Source organism: Dreissena polymorpha, chromosome 8 (assembly GCF_020536995.1).
Source record: "Dreissena polymorpha isolate Duluth1 chromosome 8, UMN_Dpol_1.0, whole genome shotgun sequence".
NCBI classification, from domain to species: domain Eukaryota; kingdom Metazoa; phylum Mollusca; class Bivalvia; order Myida; family Dreissenidae; genus Dreissena; species Dreissena polymorpha.
Window position 1 is genome coordinate 29,508,822 of NC_068362.1, and position 25,487 is coordinate 29,534,308.

The window sequence follows — 25,487 nt, forward strand, 5'->3', positions numbered from 1 at the left end:
TTTTATGAATAAAATTAAAAGCTACATTTTTCCTTCATTTAAACTAAATAAAGGTCACAATTTCTTCACATATAATATAAAAGCAGTATTTTTGCATACAGCCAAAACAGTCAGATGGCAGTGAAACCATGGTGCAAACAAGATATGTGTGTTGTCAGAAACACTATGTCCCCTTTTGTGCCGCTTTGAAGCTATATATTTGACCTTTGACCTGGAAGGATGACCTTGACCTTTCACCACTCAAAATGTGCAGCTCCATGTGTTACACATGCATGCCAAATATCAAGTTGATATCTTCAATATTGCAAAAGTTATTGCAAAATGTTAAAGTTTGACCAAAAAACCAACCAACTAACTAACAAACCAACAGACAGGGCAAAAACAATATGTCCACCACTATAGTGGTGGGGGACATAAAAATCCGGGTAATACATGTAGTAAATCAACAGATTGAACCACACAGAGGCTTCATAACTTACCAACAATCTCTTTGATGACATGAAAACTATGAGCAGCCTACTACATGAAGCTAACAACAGTGATTGCCAATCTGATGCTAATACATTATTTTAAACTTAGTATGTATCTACATTCAGTTTTGCCAGTATAAAATTGAATAAAGAGCACTGTACCTGTCCCTGACTTGTGCCTTTGGTAGGAGGTACAAAGAATCCCTCTCCTCCAGAAGTCGGGGTCGACGGGACGTCAAGGTCGGCAGGGAGGTCAAGGTCTTCATCAACATCCCAGCCTCCCCCCTCACCTCCCTCCTCCTCCCCTGCTTTAGCCTCCTCCCCACCTCCAAACTCATCATCTAGAAGAGGTACAGAAATTGACAGTAATCGTCAACAATCAATATATAAGAATTATACAGTCAGTAATTGTCAACACTACCCGAACTCAACATCTATAAGACGTACAGAATTATGCAGTCAGTTGTTGTCAACATTCTATCCAAACTCAACATCTATAAGACGTACAGAATTATACAGCTAGTGATTGTCAACACTCTACTCAAACTCTAGTAGATGTAGAGTAGAATTATACAGTCAGTAATAGTCAGCACTCTATCATATTGTCAACATTCTATCCAAACTCATCATCTAGTAGAGGTACAGAACTATACAGTCAGTAATAGTCAACACTCCTATCATATTGTCAACATTCTTTCCAAACTCATCACCTAGTAGAGGTACAGGTTATACAGTCAGTAATAGTTAACACTCTACTCAAACTCATCATCTAGTAGAGGTACAGAATTATACAGTCAGTAATAGTCAACGCTCCTATCATATTGTCAACGTTCTTTCCAAACTCATCATCTAGTAGAGGTACAGAATTATACAGTCAGTAATAGTCAACACTCTACTCAAACTCATCATCTAGTAGAGGTACAGAATTATACAGTCAGTAATTGTCAACACTCTATCATATTGTCAACATTCTAATCAAACTCATCATCTAGTAGAGGTACAGAATTATACAGTCAGTAATTGTCAACGTTCTTTCCAAACTCATCATCTAGTAGAGGTACAGAATTATACAGTCAGTAATAGTCAACACTCTACTCAAACTCATCATCTAGTAGAGGTACAGAATTATACAGTCAGTAATTGTCTACACTCTATCATATTGTCAACATTCTACTCAAACTCATCATCTAGTAGAGGTACAGAATTATACAGTCAGTAATTGTCAACACTCTACTCAAACTCATCATCTAGTAGAGGTACAGAATTATACAGTCAGTAATTGTCAACACTCTACCCAAACTCATCATCTAGTAGAGGTACAGAGTTATGCAGTCAGTAATAGTCAACACTCTATCCAAACTTATTATCTTTAAGACGTACAGAATTATACAGTCAGTTTTTGTCAACAATTTATCCAAACTCATCATCTAGAAGACATACAGAATTGTACAGTCAGTTATTGTCAACACTCTATTAGACCCTTCAGTTTTTTTTATTTCTAGTGTAGTTTTGTGGGTATAAAATGATAACATTTTACAAGAAACAAAAATTCACATATTTCACAATATACACACCTCATAAATTATTCATCCACATAAAAATGGAATATCATTAACTGCATGATCAGGTTTTATGTTAATTGAGAAAGAACACATGACTGTAACAAGAGAAGTTTGTAAAACATGTATTGTATGCCCCCATAATTGAATGCAACTGAAATGAATTTTAAATGATTAAATTATTTAAAGCTGCAATTATTAGAGAAATGACTCAGCCATAATACAAATCAAGGTATGGAAGACTAAACAGAGAAATTCTGTACTAAATGAGCCCCTGCTTACCATCGTCCAGTTTGATATCGTCATCGCCCCAGCCCTCCCCTGCCCCCTCGATCTCTACGTCGTCAGCAGCAGCCAGCTTGCTAGGGGCCCCTCGGGCGGCCATGGCTCCCTCAAAGAACCCCTTGGACACTGTGAGGAGGGGCCAGTTGGACTCCTGCTGGGTGATGGGGACAGGGGGGGTCAACATGGTCGCGTGTGGGTACAGGTCTGGTACCCGCTCGGTCTCCCCGAAGGATTGTTTGAGGGTCTCTGCCTCTGCTTCAAGGCCATTGGTAGCCGCAGTCAGGTACGCCAGGGACTCTGAAATAGAAGGGCATATTAACCTCCTCATGTACAGAATTTTCTTTGAGAAACATGGGACGAAATGATTTTCTTTAAAATTCCTTGTGAATCACTCACTTTTTCAAAAAATAAGAGTAAAGACTTTCAACCTGGATTTCTGTCCCCCTTTCACAAATGTTTCACATTCACTTAAATTACCGCCAAATTAAGTGCTCTCAGCCCATGCCCAGCCTCTGCCATGGCGTATTCTACTCTGTAGATTGCGCCACCATAACATGTTTTATCGTAATCATGATGAGATCTACATTTTTTTATCAGCTTACTCTGCATATGAACTCAACTGATATTGGTAACTATACAGTGTCCGCTGTGTGCAAACATGTGTGTTCTTTATACAATAACAATGGAGGAATATATGACATGTTTAACATGAGATGTGTTTGTCAGAAACACAATGTCCCCTATTGCACCGCTTTGAAGCCATATATTTGACCTTTGACCTTGAAGGATGACCTTGACCTTTCACCACTCAAAATGTGCAGCTCCATGAGATACACATGCATGCCAAATATCAAGTTGCTATCTTCAATATTCAAAAGTTATGACCAAACTTTAACGAAGGTTAAAGGTTTAGGAAAGAAAAATACAATGATATTTGACCTTTTACCTTGAAGGATGACCTTAACCTTGACTTTTCACCACTCAAAATGTGCATGTCCATGAGATACACATGCATGCCAAATATCAAGTTGCTATCTTAAATATTGCAAAAATTATGAGCAAGGTTATAGTTTTTGTACAGACACACACAATGACAGACAGGCAAACTGAAATAGGCAAGGTAGATGCGTCAGGATGAAATATGAACAGAAAAGATAATGTTAATAAGAAAATTTTAGTAAGTAAGAGATTGCACGGAGAAATGAATTTTGTTTTAAATTTTTGACCTTTGACCTTTAAGAATGACCTTGACCTTTCACCACTCAAAATGTGCAGCTCCATCAGATACACATGCATGCCAAATATCAAGTTGCTATCTTCAATATTCAAGAAGTTTTGACCAAACTTTAACGAAGGTTAAAGTTTAAGGAAATAAAAAATACAATGATATTTTACCTTTGACCTTGAAGAATGACTTTGACCTTGACTTGTCACCACTCAAAATGTGCAGCTCCATGAGATACACATGCATGCCAAATATGAAGTTGCTATCTTCAATATTGCAAAAGTTATCAAACTTTAACTAAGGTTAAAATTTTGGGACAGAAAGACAGACAGACAGGCCCAAAACAATATACCCCCGATAATTCGATCCAGGGGCATAAAAAACAATGGAAGTGTACTTTACTTGTCAATTAAGGACACATTCCTATGATCTATAAAGGTAATGGTCTTTTTTATTATAGTGTCACCCCTATTGAAAGAGCCAGCCAATTTTGCTTATGAGACACTTTTTGCATGTATACCATGTACCTCCCAACTCCTATCACTATGCCAGGTGCCAGGCAGATAGAAGTCGGTAACCATTCATTTTTAACATTCGCCACTCACAAACTGGCCATATCGGAACAAGTCCCATGACAAACATCCATCCTTCGACAAACGCTCTGCATGGGGCTCGAACCTTAGACCTGCGGATCCCGAGGCGGACACCGTATCCAATAGGCCACAGCGACCGATCTTCAACTATAAGATCTATATTTATAAGGAAAGGTGGCTTACTCTGTCCACACCCAGTGAGGATTTTCACTCTCTCCTGTACGTCTCCCAAGAACAGGGCATTCTGGAAATGACCACTGGTGTCCTTACGAATCTCAGCTGAAATGAAGACAAGGAATACACACATTAACATAATATTCCTAACAAATTACAACTATAATAACATATACACTTCAACACCGTTATTTTGAACACCGATAATCCAAAGTCACCGTTATTTCGAAGTATTTTTCGGGTCCCGATTTTAGTTCTTCTTTGTTAAATGTAAAATTTCATTGTTAATCCGAACTTCGGTAAACCAAAGAAATCGTTATTTCGAAGTGATTATCAATCTTTAATCCGAAGTCAAAACTGCAAAATACTGAGCGTATTTTTACACCTTGTCGTGGCGCGTCAAAATCCGATAATTACACTTTTGTCGTCTGTGCGAAAGCTGGTGTTCAGAGAGACATTGCGTATTAGTTAAAAAAAAGTTAATTCATTTCCTAAAATGTATTCATATGTTTGTATGTCTGATAATTTGTGCTATTCGTTATATTTTATATGTTGTGTAATTAGACAAAAATAAAAACAAGAAAAAGAATCTTTTTATTCCTCTGTTTGTTACAAGTGGTAATCTATTGCTATATGACTAGTTTACGCTTTTAAGTAAGCGTGTATCCGAACCATGCGACTTCCACTACGTTTTATTTTTACAGAATCAAAGAAGTCTTCTGTCAAATGTTTATTTCGAATTATTGTTAATCCGATTTTTTTTTAACGGTCCCGATGACTTCGAAATAACGGTGTTGAAGTGTAACTTAAACCCATTACTCAAGCATTGAGTGTCTTTCAAAATTAGAACACAAAATGTCACCGTTGTGGGAGCTTTCTTTAGATCAGGTTCTACCCAAGAAACGGACTCCACAATGTTTCAATAATCCTGAGGCTTTCGATGCAGTAGAGCAATAAAAAAGTTTAACCCTTTACCCCATAAGAAGCAAAGTGAAACGGCTTTTGAAACCAGCATAAAACCAGAAAAGCCTGCGAGTAACTCCCAGTCTGTTTAGGCTTTATGCTGTTTGCTGCTCATAAGTAACTAAGGGTTTGAAATTAAGCCTAAAGTCTGTTTAGGCTTTATGCTGTTTGCTGCTCATAAGTAACTAAGGGTTTGAAATTAAGCCTTTAAAAGTTTAATCTAGGAGGAAAGGTCTATCATTAAATTTAACTTTCTATGGGACTACAAATGCGTCGAAAAACATTTCTAAGTGATAAAGGGTTAAACTAAACCACTAACTTGATATTTGATTACATCATGGTAAAAATTAACCAACACCTACTGCCTCTTACCAATCTTGGTCATTTTCTTCAGTTTCTCCAGATTCCCGGTGATCAGGTAGAGGAATGAGAGCTTGTCAAAGTTCTTTGTGCGCTGGTATGACATCTCCACAATCTGGTGGTTCCCCTGCAGTAGTGCAGCCTCCCCTAGCTTCTCCCAGCACACCTGGTCATCTAACGCACGAGCTGCCTCGAGGGCAATCTTGGAATATAGTCAAAGAGTTGAAATATAAACATAATGGGAAATATAACAGCATGCATTTGGAAAAACTGGGATTTAAGCATTTGCATTTACCAAGAAAAGCCTGTGCAGAATCAGGGACAACTGGGCTTTAATGGAGTTGTTTGTTTAAGGAAGTGGGCTTTAATGGAGTTGTTTGTTTAAGGAAGTGGGCTTTAATGGAGTTGTTTGTTTAAGGAAGTGGTCTTTAATGGAGTTGTTTGTTTAAGGAAGTGGGCTTTAATGGAGTTGTTTGTTTAAGGAAGTGGGCTTTAATGGAGTTGTTTGTTTAAGGAAGTGGGCTTTAATGGAGTTGTTTGTTTAAGGAAGTGGGCTTTAATGGAGTTGTTTGTTTAAGGAAGTGGGCTTTAATGGAGTTGTTTGTTTAAGGAAGTGGGCTTTAATGGAGTTGTTTGTTTAAGGAAGTGGGCTTTAATGGAGCTGTTTGTTTAAGGAAGTGGGCTTTAATGGAGTTGTTTGTTTAAGGAAGTGGGCTTTAATGGAGTTGTTTGTTTAAGGAAGTGGGCTTTAATGGAGCTGTTTGTTTAAAGAAGTGGGCTTTAATGGAGCTGTTTGTTTAAGAAAGTCTCTTCTTATCAAAAATTCATTTGAGTCGGAAAGTGTCATCCTTGATTAGCCTATGCAGACTGTAAGGTTAACCTGGGAAGACACTTTACGCGCATAAATCAACACCTATTTTTGCTAGGACAAGGCTCATGTAGTCAAATAGTTGAAATATTAACATAAAGGGAAATATGATTTTATATTGATTGATTTTTGTTTAATAAGATGCTTGTTAATGAAATGATTTTACCACAGTCATTAAAAATAAGCAGTTTGGTTGTGAAAGACAAACTTTTGTATAACACGGCTATTGTCAAGCAATATTGTCCAATACCAGTAAACGTCCACCATTTTTAGCAATATTCCTAGTCTATTTGTTGCCATAGCAACCAGAATTCTTGATGTAGGAACAAAAAAAAATGACCTGCATAATCTCCATATTGCCATCTATCCATGTTTGAAGTTTCAAGAAAAAATATGAAGAACTTTTTAAGTTATTGCAGCATCCACCATTTTCAGCAATATTTCTAGTCTATTTGTTGCCATAGCAACCAGAATTCTTGACATATGAACAAAATGAAATGACTGCATAATCTCCATATTGCCATCTGTCCATGTTTCATAAAAAATATGAAGACCTTTTAAAGTTATCGCAGGATCCAGAAAAGTGTGACAGACTCACGGACACACAGCGCAAACCATAAGTCCCCTCCGGTTTCACCGGTAGGGACAATAAATAACTGAAAATAAAAAAATGCTACACACTTGCATATATGAAATTAAGAATCTAAGCAAGTCCATTTAAATATTTACAACTATAGGCCTTTGAGACATGAACATGTGCTTGTCACCACTTCTTTGTAAACACTATGCAACTATAGCATATACTCATCTTAATAGTATTTCATACTTTTATTTTTTATCCTTTCAACAACTTAAACAAAAATGTAGAGGGTGTAACGTGACACTATTGTATCTCATACAGAACAACTGTGTCCTGATCAAACCACAAATGTATAAAAGTACTTGCCCTTATTTTCAAGCTTAATTAATTTTTTAAGTGTTTACCATAAAATTCAACCTACCTCCAGATTTCCACACTCCAAGGCTAGACCGAACCTTGTTTTCTCATCCTTCACAAAGTGGAGTGCAACCTCTGGGTAACCCTTTTTCTGTAGGTAGGCAATTATAGACTGACCCACAAGCTTGGCATTCCGTACCATGTGCAGAACCTGAAAACATAATTACAGTGATCATAAGCCCTGAATTTTAAGTTTCAAGAAAGAATTTATAATTCGAGGATCTAACTATTCACAAAACCTGAGGTGTAAGAGTGAGTGACCAGGAATAAGTTCAACAAATATAGAATAAATTTAAGAGATTTGAGAAGTTTGACAAAATTCAGACGAGAAATGGTCTATTACACTTTGATGTGTTTGTAGTCTCTTAGAAAATCAAAGTAAACAAAGACCTTTCATACTATTTGTTAGAAAGCCTCAAGTTTTAAAGAATCAATTCCATCCCTTATATACTTATTAGAAGAATACAGCAAAAAACAAGCAAATTCGTTGAATTGATATCCCCCGCCAATATGCTTCTGGACACAAAAGTTTTATATTTGACACTCAGCTAAAAAGCATTTTTTTTTTAATACAAAGGGCCATAACTCTGTTATTAACAGATGGTGTACAACTCCATTAGGCGTGCATCATCCTCTTATCCATATATATACGCATACCAAGTTTCAATGAAATCTGCCAAAGCACTTCCAAGATATGGCTCTGGACACAAAAATGCCGGACGGACGGAAGACGTCAAAACAATATCCCTCCGCCTATGGCGATGATAAAACAAGAGCTGTCATAGGACAGCGCGCTCGACTATTCGAGTGCTTGACAGTATAACGTAAGCCATCATGGGGAAATTGTTCATATTCAATAATTTATTAGACGATCTTTCAAAAATAAAAAAGGAAAAAAAAAAAAAAAAAAATTTGGGGGGGGGGGGGGGGTGTGAGAGGGGGAAAGGGGTGTGTGTGAGAGGGGGGTATAATGTGGGTGTGGTAATTTATAAGATGATAATTGAAAAAAAAAAAAACATTGGGGGGGGGGGGTAGGGGGGTGGGGGTGAGAGGGGGTATAATGTGGGGTGGGGTAATTTATTAGATGATGTTTAAAAAAAAAATTGGGGGGGGGGAGGGATTCTGGGTAGGGGCGTGTGGTTATTGTTTGGGTGGAATCCATTGTGGTATTCAGGTAAGTGTTGTTTTGTCAAAGTAATAATAAAATGTGATCATAAATAAAGAAGTTATGGCAATTTAAGCAAAATGTTCAATTATCTAAGTGTAAAAGGGGCCATAATTATGTCAAAATGCTTAATACAGTGGTCTGCTCTTGTTTATGGGTTGGGGTCATGTTGGTAAACAAGTATGCAACATATAAAAGCAATATGTCAAAGGATATAGGAAATATTTGGGGTAGTACGCAAACTTTAACATAGATTTATCAATAATATGCATATTCTAAGTATAAAAGGGGCAATAATTATGACAAAATGCTTGATAGAGTTGTCTGCTCTTGTTTATAGGTTGGGGTGATGTTGGTAAACAAGTATGCAAAATATGAAAGCAATATGTCAAGGGACAATGAAAATAAATGGAGTAGTACGAAAACTTAAACATTTGCTGCATATTCTAAGTGGAAAAGGGGCCATAATTATGACAAAATGCTTGATAGAGTTGTCTGCTCTTGTTTATAGGTTGGGGTCATGTTGGTAAACAAGCATACAAAATATGAAAGCAATATGTCAAGGGACAAAGAAAATATTTGGGGTAGTACGAAAACTTTAACATTTGCACGCAGACGCTAACGCAGACGCTAACGCCCACGCCGGGGTGAGTAGGATAGCTCCACTATATATATTTTATATATAATCGTCGAGCTAAAAACTGAACACCTTGCGAGTAACTCGCAAGCTGTGCTGATTGTATGCTGGAAGAATAAAGCCATTTTCGTTTTACTTTTGAGCGGGAAAAGGTTTAAGTACCTCATCATATTTCCGGTTTATGAGCGCCAGTTTGAACTTGAACTCAGTGGGGTCGATGGCCATGACCCTCGGCCTGCCTTCACGATCCAGACAGAACACGTTATTGCCCTTGATACGCGTGATGTATATCGGCAGGTCCAGCGTGCGGATGATGCCATGGTCACTGAGAGAGGGGAAGAGCACATGTAAATATTGTAGAAGTATTGTAATGAGAGCTGTAAAGTTCATATGAGCCTTGCACTGTACCAAGTGTGGTCCCCGATTAGACTATGAAGTCCACACAGGCAAATCAGGGACAACACTTTTTTGCTTCAGTTGTTATTTTTGTTTAATGGAAACTATTCTTGATGAAAATCTTGTCAGGTAAGAAAGTGTTGTCCCTGATAAGCCTGTGTAGGCTGCACAGGCTAATCACGGATGACACTTTAGGCACATGCATTAAACCCTGTTTTTTTCAGAGGGCGACTTATATGTGTAAGTTTTGTAACAAGAGCTGTAGGAATAATAATACCCTGACGTGAACAAATGTTATTTCAAAGTAAAACTTTTCACTGAATAAAACATTTCATAGCCATAGCAATAAAAACACCAACATTTATCCCATTTTCCAAAGAATAAAATAATGTACATTCCCTTTTCTTGAACTTATCAGAGTAATTGACAATATTTTTTATTGAAGACACTCACTCAACAATGTTAAAATCTCAAATATCTGACTAGAAAACTTTACGTTTTAATCTTCAGTCGAACCTTACGAATACTGATGTGTGCCTAAACTGATTGTTAAAATTATTGTGAGACATTGCGGCAGAAATAAGACATTTTATGGAGAATGAGACATATTTTTTTTCTAAATCTAATTATCATATTATGGGACAACAAAAACATAATTTATTTGCAAGTGTCCAATCATGTAGAATAAATATCATATATACACAACACAACCCACCCGTTGTTGAGGGCGTATTTGATGTGGTTGCTAGTGGTGTACACAAACACACCACTCTCCTCCCAGGACCCACTCTTCACCTTGATGTTCTCGTGGATTGAACACAGGCTCTCCAGCTTGCGGTTGCAGATGGTGATCACTGAGGGGAAACAAACGAAATGCCATGTTTGGGTGTCAGGAGATTGTTTTTTTTTCAAGAAAACAAAAGATTTTAATTTCCCAGGTTCAACATATGCCTCAAGATATTTGAAATAATTTTCAATCATGTGAAAAAAGCTTCGGTATTTCCATGAAAAACGATGCTTCCTTTGTCAGATAATTAAATTATGAAATATAAAACATAACAGAAATCTAAGATTCACTCAAGCTTTGTCACATAACTGACTTATATATTTTAAATATTTTAGCACCCTTAGCTACCATGCCCATGTTTTCAATCAAGATTACGAGAGAGCCACATGGCACATTTCACCTTACCAATAACGGAATAAAACAACTGTTAACCCTTTACCACTTAAGACACATATTTTGATGCATGTGTGGTCCCTTAGAAAGTTAAATTTAATTAAAGACCATTCTTTCTAGATTTAGGTTTTAACGGCTTGATTTCCAAGCCTTGTAACTGATGAGCATTAAACAGCATAAAACCTGAAGAGACTGCGAGTTACTCGCAGTCTGTTCATGTTTAATGCACTTTGCTGCTCATTAGTATCTAAGGTTTGGAAATCAAGCCTAAAAAACTTGAATCTTTTACAAAAGTTCTTTAATTTAATTTGATCTTCTAAGTTACTACAAATGAGTCAAAATGCATACATGATTAGGAAAGGGGTTAACAAACCACAGAAATGAAATATTGTGCATTGTTAACCCTCTCCCACTCACCATGTTTGCTGATGAGGGCCAATTGGGACATGTTACCTGACTGATTTAACGAAACAACTGCAAAGACTGAACAATCCCCACCCACCAGCCCATGTAGTATTGCGCAATGATTACCACCTCCCACTCACCATGTTTGCTGATGAGAGCCACATGGGACATGTCACCTGACCAGATCACAAACTTCACCTTGGCCATCTTCACACTGGACAGCGACCTGGAAATGGAACACAAGTACCATCCTAAGTCTTGGTGAGACCCATGCAAGACAGTCAGGGCTCACTCTGGCTCAAAAATTTCTGTAGCCAACATTTTCGATTTTTTTCTAGCCAAATTTTAGAAAATGTAGCCAAAGTTTTAGCCAAGCATTTGGGACTGCCCGTTGTCTAAAATTATGGAATGACATGAGTTGGCATTGAATTGCATACCATTTACTATCTAATTGAACAAATTCAGGTATTTTTTAATTTAAACATTTCTTCTGTGAAAAATACATGACATATACGAATGATTCACACCTCAGTATACAATGACCCACTATGAAATTAAACAAATTACTGGAGAACTAAGGTTATCAGAAAAAAAGAGATTTTTTTTTCAAATTATCTTTCAGATTGTTCATTTTGCTTCAATAAAATGTTTCATCAAGAAACCGTCCGAGACGGGTGATGCTCCCCAAAGTTTTTTTTGTCACAATATTGCACTATATATTCAGATAAAAAGGAAACGTCTTGAGGGCACAGTAGTTGGGGGGATTCTTTGGTGCAATGGTTGGACGGTATTTCAAAAATAAAAGTATAAAGGGCCCATAATTCCGTCCAAATGCCAGTCAGAGTTACATAACATTGCCTGCACAGTCCCCTTATGATAGTTAATAAGTGTTGCAAGTATGAAAGCAATAGCTTTGATACTGTAGGAATAAAGTGGACCTAAACACAAAACTTTACCAAATTTTCAATTTTCTAAGTATAAAAAGGGCACATAATTCTGTCAAAATGCCAGTCAGAGTTACATAACTTTGCCTGCACAGTCCCCTTATGATAGTTAGTAAGTGTTGCAAGTATGAAAGCAATAGCTTTGATACTTAAGGAATAAAATGGACCTAAACACAAAACTTAACCAAAATTTTCAATTTATAAAGTATAAAGTATCAAGTATAAGGGCACATAATTCTGTCAAAATGCACGCCAGAGTTATCTAACTTTGCCTGCCCAGTCCCCTCATGATAGTAAGTAAGTGTACCAATTTGAATGCAATAGCATTGATACTTTCTGAGAAAAGTGGACCTAAACGCAAAACTTAACCGGACGCCAACGCCGACGCCAAGGTGATGACAATAGCTCTTTTTTTTTTTTTCAAAAAAATAGATGAGCTAAAAATCATCTGACCAGAACCCGCTGATAATATTTACATCTCCTCTTGGTAGTGAAGCTTCCCATAAAGTTTCATTGAATTTCGGTCATTAGTTGCTGAGAAATAGCCCGGACAAGAATTGCACTATATGTACAGTTAATGGAAAATTTCAAAGGCTATGTTAGCGTTTCCGATCGCCAAAATCGCCATAGGCGATTGAATCTTTCAGCTGGCGATTAAAGTTTAAAATGTGAATGAAAATGGCGATTGCAAAAAAACCCTGATATTTCTCTATAAGTATATAATATTCCCTACTTTTAAAGAGAACTCGGTACCGATTTCCACATGTAATCGTCATAAAAGCTCCTGGTGGTAACAGATAGTCCATTGATAAGAGATAACTGGATGCCCGTATCGTATATTCAAGCCACATAACACAGTCATGTATGCTGACAGATGCATCACGGGAAATTTTCGGGTAACTTTCCAGTCGCCAAACTGTGACATTTAACGTCCAATCGGTTACGAGAATGTTTATGGAGGCGGAGTTATATAGCGATTATTATTTTTGATTGACGTCGGTCACAGAGTAAGTGTTAATCGCAGGTTTATTAACAATGAATCACAGTAGTAGCATTAATACGTGATATAAAACCGGTAAATAAAGCAGTACATTAAAGGCGGTTTCGGGCATCATCATCACACCTATTTACCGTACTGTAAACAATCATTAATTATGAGAAAATAATTGCAATTGGTGAGCAGTGTAAAATTACTTACGGCGAGTAAGTTGTGAAAAACAAAATCGTTAATAATTTGATGCGGTAACAAATTAAATCCAGTGCATGTATATTTTATCATGTCTATTTGTAGAACTGATTTACACCGTTTTTCTATAGCCACGTGATAAGAACTATTCACCATGCATTAATACCGGTATGCCATGTAAAACCCGTGTTATAAGAAAGAGCGCGAAATTATTGCTGCCGTCTTCAATGCCAAGTTCTACGCATGCAAAGCATGCTTTTTAAAAATCAGACGATGTGTAACTAAATATAGCCTAGCCACTCAGTACATGCAGTATTTAAGACTTACAAATTTTCCGGTACGTTTCAATAAATTATATATTGCAACTATGGAAAAATATGTCAATTCAAGAATACATTGCAGTAAATGTATTTTTCAAAAATCAAGAAGCACCAGACTACGGCAAAAGTTATTGGGAGAAGGGGGGTGGCGAATAAGAGTTACGCAAGACCCACCCAATCAAAGACCGGGGCATATCTGAAAGTTCTAACATTGTATACTGTTTATGCCAGTGCATGAAAATAAATATAAATGAAAAATAAAAAAAAAACATAAAATTATTTGATTTCAGGTAACAAATAATTTATTTAAATGTGACTTCAATAATAATTTAATACAGTCATTGTTGATACCTATAGATTCATGATAATGATTATTTCATTCATTGAGCAAATAATGTTATAATGTGGGTCTTTATCGTAGTGCTGAAATTTGGCTACTAATTTTTTTTCCCTAGCGCCAACCTAGAAAGGGCCATAACTCTGTGAAAATCATCCGACCAGAACCGGCTGATAATATGCACATCTCCTCTTGGTAGTGAAGCTTCCCATAAAGTTTCATTGAATTCCTGTCATTAGTTGCTGAGAAATAGCCCGACACAAATTGTGCACGGACGGACGGACGGACTGACGAAGCGGAGACTATATGCTCCCCCCAAAATAATTTTTGGGGGAGCATAAAAATCAATGTTAGTATCAAAAATTAAATATGAGAATATTTGTATTATTTAAAACATTTTGTTTAATATGACAACAAGCTGCAGTCATTTGCAAGTAACCAATTTGAAACAAAAACACAACAGTTTACACTTTCAATCACACATAGCAATACATATAACAACCTACCTCTTCTGTTGGACATCAAACAGTGTGACACTGTCACTGTCCTTCAACAGTAGACAGCCAGTGCCTGCGTAGAAAATGTCCTCACAGTTGGGAGTCTGCACTTTCTTAGTGATCTCATTCTTTAAGTTCTTGATCACAATCTGAAATGGCGAACAATAATGGACCTCCTGGCATGTGATAATACAGAAATGGGTTCTTATTAATTAAAGGTTTATACATCAGCAGGCATTATAAGCCAATGGTTCTGTATAAATCCTCCCAGCGCAATAACACTCTGAAAAATATATGGACTAGAACAATCTGACAAGGAGGCACATGTCCAACAGATAGTGAAAGATGCTTCATATCAAGTTTCATCAAAATAGGGTCATTAGTGTTTGAGATCTCCTGTGGAAACAAAAAAGGAGACAGAAAGACAAAGGACAGAAATTCTAATCTGGGAACTTCTTTTCAGACCAATACAAACTACATTCCAACAAGTTAGAAATTGAACGGACAGACACAGCAGCAAAGATATTCTCCCCCTTTTTGGGTAAAATATAAATAATCTTGTGTTTTAGTATTTTGTTTAATACATCAATGTCTAGTAATTGGACCTTGCCTTGTAATGTCTGAATTCTTTATAAACTATAAACAGATTATCAAATGTGTTTATCATCAAAGCATTGATGTCACTTTCAGAGTGTGTTCATCAAAGCACTGATGTCACTTACAGTGTGTGTTCATCAAAGCATTGATGTCACTTAAAGAGTGTATTCATTAAAACATTGATGTCACTTACAGAGTGTGTTCATAGCACTGATGTTAACTTACAGAATGTGTTCGGTCCAGCACAGCAAATCGGTTCCTGGCAACCCAAACAGCGGTCAAACCAGAGGACCTCTTACTGTCAGGAGCTGGGAATAAGAGAAAATTATGCAGTGAGTTTGCAAAAATATTTGTTGTTGTGATAATTGTAAATGTAACAGATGTTGTCCCAAGGATTTTACTGGACAAAATTTTGATAAACAAATGATGCCTTTATTGTTGGTCAGGAATTTTCCTATTTGTAAACATACATTTTGTTTTGTTTGCATTTTTTTTCTGACATGCTGAGCTTAGAAAACATCCAAAAGTATAAAGCAAATAAATGTATGTAACTTGCATTGTTAATAAAAAATGGACCTTAAACTTTTATTGAAAATATCAACCATATGAATCACGGGAATGCTAAAACTTGACATTGATAAAAAACCCTGGTCTCTTGGAAAGTAATGTCCTATCACTACATATTCTGCAATAAATCAAAGTTTTTAAAGTCACATGACTAATGGGGCCTCTGCCATCTTTTAGGCATTTTTGAGAAAATTCTTGGTTTGAAAACAATATAAAACAAACAAAAGAACAACTAAATTAACGTTTCCTACCATCAGGGTTCTTGGCATCTTGAATGTCTTTTGGGATGTCATACAGGTCATATATGCTGTTTTCAACATTGCTGGTTCGCTGAAAGAAATACGAGATTTGTCAGGAATTATTTGAACTTTTGAAATTTATAAAGAGTGAGTGTAATCATCTAAATTCACAAAAGTTACAATATTATCCTTTGAATGTCATACATATTGCTGGTAAGCTAAAATAAATAGGTCCCAGATTTGTCAGGAATTGTTTGAACTCCACTAAAGCTATTTATAAAGGGTGAGTGTAATCATCTTAATTCACAAAGATTACAATTTGCTCCTTTGAATGTCATACATATTGCTGGTACGCTGAAATAAATAGGTCCAAGATTTGTCAGGAATTGTTTGAACTCCACTTAAACTATTAAGATTAAAGAGTTTTTGTAATTATCTGTTTAGCAAAAATATAAAAATATGCTCCTTTGAATATCATGCATATCAATATACATACAGTTCTATAGAGTAATCAGTAGATATAATCATCTTTAATGCACAAAGATGACAACATGCTCCTTTGGATATCATTCATATGCCTATGTACAGTACCACAAGTATCTATGTGTTGGAGCTCAATTAGATTTTTTAGCAATGAGAGATATTGTTAAGTATAAACAGTAAAGACTTAAGATGACTTACTGTTACAACTAAGATGGAGTTCTCAGCTGGGTTGTAGGACAGTGAGAACACTGGAGTCTTGTTTCCACTGAAATGAAACAGAAAACATGCATTTCTTACCTTTCGGAGCAAGTTTCTTTATTTTTAAACAATTGTGCTACTAGAGATGTAAACAAGAGGGTCACGATGGTGCTGTAGTGCTCACCTGATTTTAATAATTGACTTAGATTTGAACTTGATATTGTAAAGATGTATATTCTGACGAACTTTAATCAAGATTAAGTAATAACTTGGTCAATAGAATTGTGATAAGTTTCAGTACAATATTTGAAAATATCTAAATGTAAATCCTAGAGTGGTAACAAGGTTTCTTCTAAGATCTGACCCTGTTACCTAATTTTTGACCCCACTTGACCCATATTTACACTTGCCATATATATTGTCTAGATATATAATCTAAATAAGACCAAAGTTGATTCATAAATGTGGCATCCAGAGAAGAAACAACGTTGCTTTCACTTGGCTGAAATATTGGATACGTGTAAACAAGCTAAAAGTTGACTGACAATGAATTATGCACACTGCATGACAACAGATGTATCTGTAAAAAGATGCAATCTACATTATACAGCAGTGACTTTTTTAATGTGTAACTGGGTACGTCAGATGGACCTTGTTTAGTTGTCATAATGGATTTGAAAACATATTAAAATCAGACAATCTCGTTATAACACAGGAATGTGACTCTACCCAGACATTAAAAAATAATTTTTTCAAAAATATTCAAATTTAAAGATTCCTTATTTGTTCCGTGCCTGACCAATTTCCAAAGACGCCAAATTCATGTTTCAGTCCCAAGTCATTACCCCTTTAGACACATGGACAGGTGGGCATGAGATCACAAACTCACTTCAATCAATAATCTCACACAACTATGAGTTTTTTCTCAAGTTTTAAAATGAATTTTACCATAACCCTCATGTTCGGTGTATACATAATTTTTTTGAGTTGAAGTCAACCCTGACTGAACCCTGATTTGCAGAAGGAATGTGTACATATTATTTTATCTGAGAATTGAGACTGTTTGTGTGCTGACCGACATTCTCATTACTCAGCTATGTATATGGTTTCGATAAAATTTGGGTCTGGTAGGGGGACTCATTCCCAAATTTGACCTAAAAATTCCCAATTGAAGGTTTTCAAACAAGAGCACCGCCTTGCGGGTGCAGATCGCTCATCTATTTTCTTTTTAAAGGTGAAGGGACTCTCAATTTAAATCACAAAGGAGGGAGAGGTGGAGTGAAGAGGGGTGTATAGTGTGGCGGTGTGGACATTTCTTACATTATCTTCCAAAAATGCCAAACAAAAAAAAAAAGAAGGAAAGATTCTTGGGTGCGATGGATGGTTAGACGGTATTTCAAAAATAAAATAATAAAAATAAATATTTGTGTTTTTTAACACAGTTTCAAAAAAAAAAATTCAGGGGAGTGAGGTGGGGGGGTATAGTGTGAGGGTGTGGTGGTCATTTGTGATCTTAAAAAAAAAAAAAAAATTGGGGGGGGGGGATTCGGGGGGGGGGGGGGGGGGGGCGGGGGGGGCGTGGGGGAGGGCACGGGGGATGGTTATGGTGGAGTCTATTGATTGTGGTATGTCAGGTAAGAGTAGTTTTGTCAAAGTATCAATCAAATCTAATCATAAATAAAGAAGTTATGGCAATTTTAGCAAAATTTAATAATTTTACCTTGAGAGTCAAGGTCATTCAAAGGTCAAGGTAAAATTCAACTTGCCAGGTACAGTAACCTAGCATGAAAGTATTTGAAGTTTGAAAGCAATAGCCTTGATACTTTAGAAGTAAAGTGGATAGAAACACAAAATGTCACCATATATTCAAAGTTACTAAGTCAAAAAAGGGCCATAATTCCGTAAAAATGACAACCAGAGTTGTCCTTTTACTGTCCCCTTATGATAGTTTGTCAAAATGCAGGCCAGAGTTATCTTACTTTGCCTGCCCAGTCCCCTCATGATAGTAAGTAAGTGTACCAAGTTTGAATGCAATAGCATTGATACTTTCTGAGAAAAGTGGACCTAAACGCAAAACTTAACCGGACGCCGACGCCAACGCCAAGGTGATGACAATAGCTCATATTTTTTTTTCATTCATCTCAAAATCCAGCTCTTTAAGTTGAATCTTAGAAAATATTTAAATCACTTTTATTATTAATTTAAAAATATTTGTTAGAATAATATCAACAACATTAATTTCCCAATTTTAGTCATCATGGTTCAAACATAAATCTCAAACCTAAATTCAAGCACTTTTCAAGGACTTTTTAAGGCCAAATTTTCATTTTCAAGGCCGAGAACGGTATGTTAGTTTCCATTATAAAATGCAGGTTCAACCGAACATGGATATCCATTTGCTTGGATTGGTCTTTCTTGTTTAAACTTTCATCAAAAGACACTGAGTACGGTCCATTTATAGAACTATCAAGTAAAGTTTTGAAATGTTCAGCTAGCCCCAAAAACGGCCACACATGCTGTCTTGCGGTCTCCGCAAGAAAATTTCTTTGCAATGGTACTGTCATGGAACACAACCTGAAATAACTTTGTAATGTTTTTAGTGGAATTAAAGGATTGATGTGTGCAAACAGTATGCAATACCCACAATACTTCCACTTTAAACATATCATTTTTTGTAACGAATTTGTCAGTGGATTTCTGTGAGTTTGATACTGCTGCTGATGGTTGCGAAGGTCCTGGAATTTGAATATTTTCTTTCTGCACACTCTATGTGACTGTGCCTTCCTGGTCCGACACAAATGGGCTGTTGTTGTTTATGTCTGTTTAAGATTTAACAGTTTTAACAATAGTACCTTCCTGTTTCACAAAAAACACATCCCAGGAACCCTGTTTGCTTCTCAATTTCATGTTTTCTTTGTGGGTTTTCCCTTTCTCGTGGCTTTTAAAAGCGCTTTTCCCCATCCCCCGACATCAATGGTTTTCATACTGACCTGACAATGTGCTTTTCGAATGTCATTTGGTTTTTTGTACCCAGGAATATTCACTTAAACACCCTGGTTTGAAACGACACTTCCGCATCGCTGCGTTTTCACTCGCGAAAATTGATCACAATGAAGAACCTCTGACGTTTTACACATAATCTGTGACGTGTACACATAACGTTGTGTACTCAATAGTGTACGAAACTTATATTTCGAACTCAACTTTTTGCGCGAAGGAATTTATGATAAATTTTCGTAATATTTCCCTGAAGAACGATTTAAGTTGTAATTCAAGCGATGATAAAAGTAATTTTGAGCAGAAATAATCATTTTCAAGGCTTTTTTACTTGAAATAAGCACTTTTCAAGCACTTTTCAAGGCCAACCTTTGTTCAAGGGCTTTTCAAGCCTAAGACTCGTTTTCAAGCACTTTTCAAGCCCTGTGCGAACCCTGGTCATAAGGCGCAATATTTCCATATCCAAAGGGACCCAACCCCATGCCCAAAATGGAAAAAAAAACTGCTGGGTTGATCTCTAAAAAACTGAGAATGGTTCCTAATATCTTACCCCTTAAGCTGCATGCAGGGCTGGTCCTTATTGGTGGTAAAGTCCAGCCTGCGCAGCAGTTTGTCCTTCACATAGTACAGAAAGTTTGCATGCACTGCGTACGCTGGTCGTTCACGCTCTAGCTTGAAGATGATCATACCGCTGTCATGACCGGCCGCAAACACGTTCAGTGTTGGGTGTGCAGTCATAACCCAGAACCGGTCGTTCTCACGTCGGAATGTCTGCACTCCAGTCCTGCACACCAGAGAAGGGAATACATTAAGATCATGTTATTTTGTTCTAAATAGTCATTTATTACATTCACTGCTTTAAAAAGCATTATATGTATGTCTAATACATGGAGAATCATAAAATATATAGATTTAAGACAGATGATAGAAGAAACTCTATGAAAAGCTTGTGTATGAAGACTTTTTTTTCATTTGTTAAAAGTAACTGGAAAACATGATGGAGTAAAATAAACTTGATCTGTTATTGAATTACATTGAATTTTATGTAAATGTTGACTGTGTCACAAAAACTAAGTTCAGCGCCAACCTTTTTTTAAACAAGAGCTGTCACCATAGGATGACTTATGCCCCCTATAAACGCTTGGTAAAAGTTATGAGCTTTATTCGAAACCTTAAAGCAGATTTTGAAACCTAAACGCGTACCCTAAATTCAAGGTCAAGGTCACAGGGGTAAAAATTTGTGTGCGTATGGAAAGGCCTTGGCCATATAAATATGCATGCCAAATATGAAATTGCTATCTGAAGCGACATAGAAGTTATGAGTATTTTTCGAAATCTAAACGCAAAAATGATGGAAAGTCCGATCACTATATGCCCTTCTTTGGGGGCATAAAAATGTCTTAGAAAATCATAATAAATCAGAAAGCCACATTAACTAGAGAGCGATCACCATGCTAAAACCTTGAAATGCACTAAGTGACCCCGTGACCTAGTTTTTGACCCGGCATGACCCATATTCAAACTTGACATAGATATTGTCTTGATACCACTTCTGACCAAGTTTGGTAAAGATCAGATGAAAACTACTTCAATTAGAGAGCGGACACCATGCTGAATCCTTGAAATGCACTAAGTGACCCCGTGACCTAGTTTTTGACCCGGCATGACCCATATTCGAACTTGACCTAGATATTGTCTAGATACAACTTCTAACCAAGTTTGGTAAAGATCGGATGAAAACCATTTGAATTAGAGAGCGGACACGAAAAGTGTGACAGACTGACAGACAGACAGACTGACGGACAATGCGAAAACTATTTACCCCCTTTTCTTTGAAAGGGGGATAAAAAACTTTAAGTGATTCTACTGATATGTACTAAGTCTATTTATTAATTGTATTAAAGGAGTACATATAAAAACACACTAAGCTAAGTGGCCTTTACCCAAGTTGATAAAATGAAGTAAATAAAGTATAATTTAGCCTTTGTCTGGGAAAACTAGGTTTAATGCATGTGCTTGTGCAGTCTGCACAGGCAAATCAGGGATGACACATGCATTTATGGTATTATATGTCTAAAGGAAGTCTCTCCTACGCAAAAATCCTATTGAGGCAGAAAGTGTCTCCCAGATTGGGCTTTATGGACAACACTTTATGGACAGGTGTCCAGCCTCAGAGAAGGGCTGATCTGTTTTTTGTCTGCAGTGTTTCCATACCTCTTGCTCATGTCCCACACTCGGATGCTCTTGTCCTCAGAGTTTGAGAGTATGAGCTCCTGCCTGGGATGGAACAGGCAGCAGGACACGTTGTTGTAGTGACCTCTACAAGTGTCCACCTCCCAGGCCTTGGACTCTGTGGGGAGAGAAATATGGCAGTAAGACACTGCGGTGAGAGAAATATGAAAGCTGCAGTAAAACACTGCGGTGAGAGAAATATGAAAGCTTCAGCTAGACTCTGTGGTTAGAGAAATAAGAAAGCTTCAGCTAGGCTCTGATGTGAGAGAAATAAGAAAGCTTCAGCTAGGCTCTGATGTGAGAGAAATAAGAAAGCTTCAGCTAGGCTCTGATGTGAGAGAAATAAGACAGCTTCAGTTAGACTTTGATGTGAGAGAAATATGAAAGCTTCAGGTAGACTGACTCTGATGTGAGAGAAATGAGAAAGCTTCAGTTGGACTCAGATGTTAGAAAAATATGAAAGCTTCAGTTAAACTCTGATGTAAGAGAAATAAGAAAGCTTCAGTTAGACATTGATGTGAGAGAAATAAGAAAGCTTCAGTTAGACTTTGATGTGACAGAAATAAGAAAGCGTCACAAAATATGGGAATTTATTGAAGGAGTATTTCAGAGATACATTTTAGCCCTTTATGAAATAAGAAACAATGGCTGAAATCATAGCAGGGACAGTACTTTATTATCCCCACGCTTTTTGAAAAAAAGGTGGGGATATTGTGGTGATCTCCGCCGTCCGTCCGTCCGTCTGTCCGTCCGTCTGTCCGTCCGTCTGTCCGTCCGTCCTGGCCACTATCTCCTCCTACACTAAAAGCACTAGAACCTTGAAATTTACACACATGGTAGCTATGAGCATATGTGCGACCCTGCACTATTTGGAATTTTGATCTGACCCCTGGGTCAAAAGTTATAGGGGTTGGGGTGGGGCCGCGTCAGAAATTATCACTCATTTTTTTAGGTTATTTTACATTTACTTCTTTATTTCTACACCGATTCACTTCAAATTGATACTGGACCTCACCTATGACAATACGGTCAATCTCAACCATGCATGGCCCCATTCCCAACCCTGGGGCGCCCCGCCCACATAGGCCACACCCACCAAAAATTTCCATTTACTATAATTTTTTCATTTCTACACGGATTCACTTCAAATTGATACTGAACTTTTGTTATGACATTAGGGTCAATCTCAACTATGCATGGCCCCAATCCCAACCCTGGGGCGCCCGCCCACATAGGCCACACCCACCAAAAAATTCCATTTACTATAATTTTTTCATTTCTACACGGATTCACTTCAAATTGATACTGAACTTCTCTTATGACATTAGGGTCAATCTCAACTATGCATGGCCCCATAACCAACCCTGGGGCCCCGCCCACATAGACCACACCCACCCAAAATTGCCTTTACTATAATTTCTTCATTTCTACACCGATTCACTTCAAATTGATATTGAACTTCTCTTATGACAATACAGTCAATCTCAACTATGCATGGCCCCATTACCAACCCTGGGGCGCCCCGCCCACATAGACCACACCCACCCAAAATTGCCTTTTACTATAATTTCTTCATTTCTACACCGATTCACTTCAAATTGATACTGAACCTCTCTTATGACAATACGGTCAATCTCAACTATGCATGGCCCCATTACCAACCCTGGGGCGCCCTGCCCACATATGTCACACCCACCCAAAATTGCCTTTTACTATAACTTCTTCATTTCTACACCAATTCACTTCTAATTGATGATGAACTTCTCTTATGACAATACGGTCAATCTCAGCTATGCATGGCCCCATTACCAACCCTGGGGCACACCTAGGTCAAACATTCGGCGTGGGGATACGCGTCGGCCTCTGCCGCGCCATTTCTAGTTGGTATTAGAATGATACTTGAAATCTGAGTGTACTAAAATATTATGCAAACTGAAAAACATAACATTCAAATGCTCAAATATTGATAACAAGGATTTTAACGTACAATTGTTCATCAAGATGTTCATTGGGCTGACTTTGCAAAACATCTAAACACAAAGTACTAAAACATTGATTTTTATCTAAGTGATGTAGATACCTATAGTTTATAGCAAATACTTATTTAGAAGATTTATTATTTTGACTTTGTATAACCAAAACATTGGTTAACAACATGCTAATTAATTTACAAACTGTTCATAATTGGTTAAAGGCTATTTCTAAAATGATGCTTCCATTTAAGAGCTTGACTTCCATTGAACCAAAGACCTACCATTCATCCTCCACAGCTTCACCTGCCGATCATCTGCCCCTGACACGATCAGGGGAAGTGTGGGGTGGAAGGTGACCCAGTTAACTCCCCTGTCATGCCCCTCCAACACGTGCTTCACCACTGCGTCAGACATGCCGAACAAGTCAGGTTGGCCCGAGCTACGTAGACGCTCTTCCAGAGAGTTTGAGCCTGCAAATATAGAGCATAATGGTTTGGGGTATTTACGTATATTTAATAAACTCATTTCCATGTTGTAAGTAAAAGAAACTAAATCTATGAGAATGAAGGGAAAAGAGCAATACTCTATGCCAAAAAGATATTTCAATTAAATACAAGATGCTACTTTCCATAAACGAAGCCATGTCAGCATTAACCATTTCAGTGGCGGAACCAAAGTTTAAAGGCCTTTGCAAACAGTTTGGATCCAGATGAGACACCTAAGAACGTGGCGTCTCACAAGGATCCAAACTGTTTGCTATTCTGATAGTATTCTTTGAAAAAAATCGAAGAAAATGCTAATTTTAAAAATTCAGCAGACGACATTTAAGCAGACGACAAATTTCCCAGCATGCAAAGGGTTAATTGATTGGCCCTTCTAAATAAGCCTTAGTCCCAAATAAGGTGAATGTGAAGCTCAAAATGAGTTCAATAGATGCAAGTCTGCCAAGAGTTGTCAAAGATAACAGTCGAGGAAGTATCAATAAGCTAATTTGCCTCCCACATCAGTAGATGCCTAAGGCATAAAAACAACAAAAGTAAACTAATGGCAAGACTTATATTACCAAGAGGAATTTTCAATAAATCCATGTTTATTTAATAATTTGTATGTCCTCCTTTTTGTTCAAAATACATATCAAATTAATTCAAACAGTTGGAAATCAATTTTAGTATTAATAACATCGACAAAAAAAGTTATTTAAGACAACCAAAGTAATATGTACTTTACAAATCTGTAATAGCCTAATCCCCTGTCCGTTTATTTTTTAAAATTCTTTTAACATCCCAAACCATGCTCAAAATGTTACAAAATAACCCTCAGTGTTGCACAGTACATAGTGTGACAAACAACTGAAATACATTTGGAGTGTCTACATTGGTTAGCAATCATAATCGTCCAACCTTCACCATTTTATGGAGCTCATCTTAACTTCTTTCAATCATTTGTTTAACATTAAACATTTACGTTACAGATTTTACATCATTTCAATTTGGCATTTATAACAGCTTTCTGATGGTATAATCATATATTATCAGTTTTTTTTAAAGACAGTTTATCCTATCGGCCAACAATAATTTCATAATAGATACACCTGTAAGCTGTATCATACTAAAACTTAGCAAAGTCAAGACAGCTCACAA

At 37.0% G+C, this 25,487-nt stretch overlaps 2 protein-coding genes across 2 annotated transcripts in view; both read right to left on the reverse strand.

The window, feature by feature from the left end:
* LOC127842768 (beta-1,3-galactosyltransferase 5-like) overlaps positions 1-25,487 on the reverse strand; it is a 194,666-nt gene that overhangs the window by 26,042 nt on the left and 143,137 nt on the right. The window lies entirely within an intron of this gene.
* Positions 1-25,487, reverse strand: part of LOC127842767 (coatomer subunit alpha-like) — a 51,091-nt gene that overhangs the window by 10,073 nt on the left and 15,531 nt on the right. The window contains exons 7-21 of the mRNA XM_052372477.1: positions 24,129-24,317; positions 21,857-21,992; positions 20,193-20,426; positions 16,646-16,712; positions 15,977-16,055; positions 15,384-15,466; positions 14,571-14,710; positions 11,418-11,503; positions 10,408-10,546; positions 9,459-9,621; positions 7,499-7,645; positions 5,642-5,831; positions 4,316-4,411; positions 2,312-2,611; positions 633-811 (exon numbers count right to left, since the gene is read on the reverse strand). Coding sequence (XP_052228437.1) covers positions 633-811; positions 2,312-2,611; positions 4,316-4,411; positions 5,642-5,831; positions 7,499-7,645; positions 9,459-9,621; positions 10,408-10,546; positions 11,418-11,503; positions 14,571-14,710; positions 15,384-15,466; positions 15,977-16,055; positions 16,646-16,712; positions 20,193-20,426; positions 21,857-21,992; positions 24,129-24,317 — 2,228 coding nt within the window. The remainder of the gene's footprint in view (positions 1-632; positions 812-2,311; positions 2,612-4,315; positions 4,412-5,641; positions 5,832-7,498; positions 7,646-9,458; positions 9,622-10,407; positions 10,547-11,417; positions 11,504-14,570; positions 14,711-15,383; positions 15,467-15,976; positions 16,056-16,645; positions 16,713-20,192; positions 20,427-21,856; positions 21,993-24,128; positions 24,318-25,487) is intronic.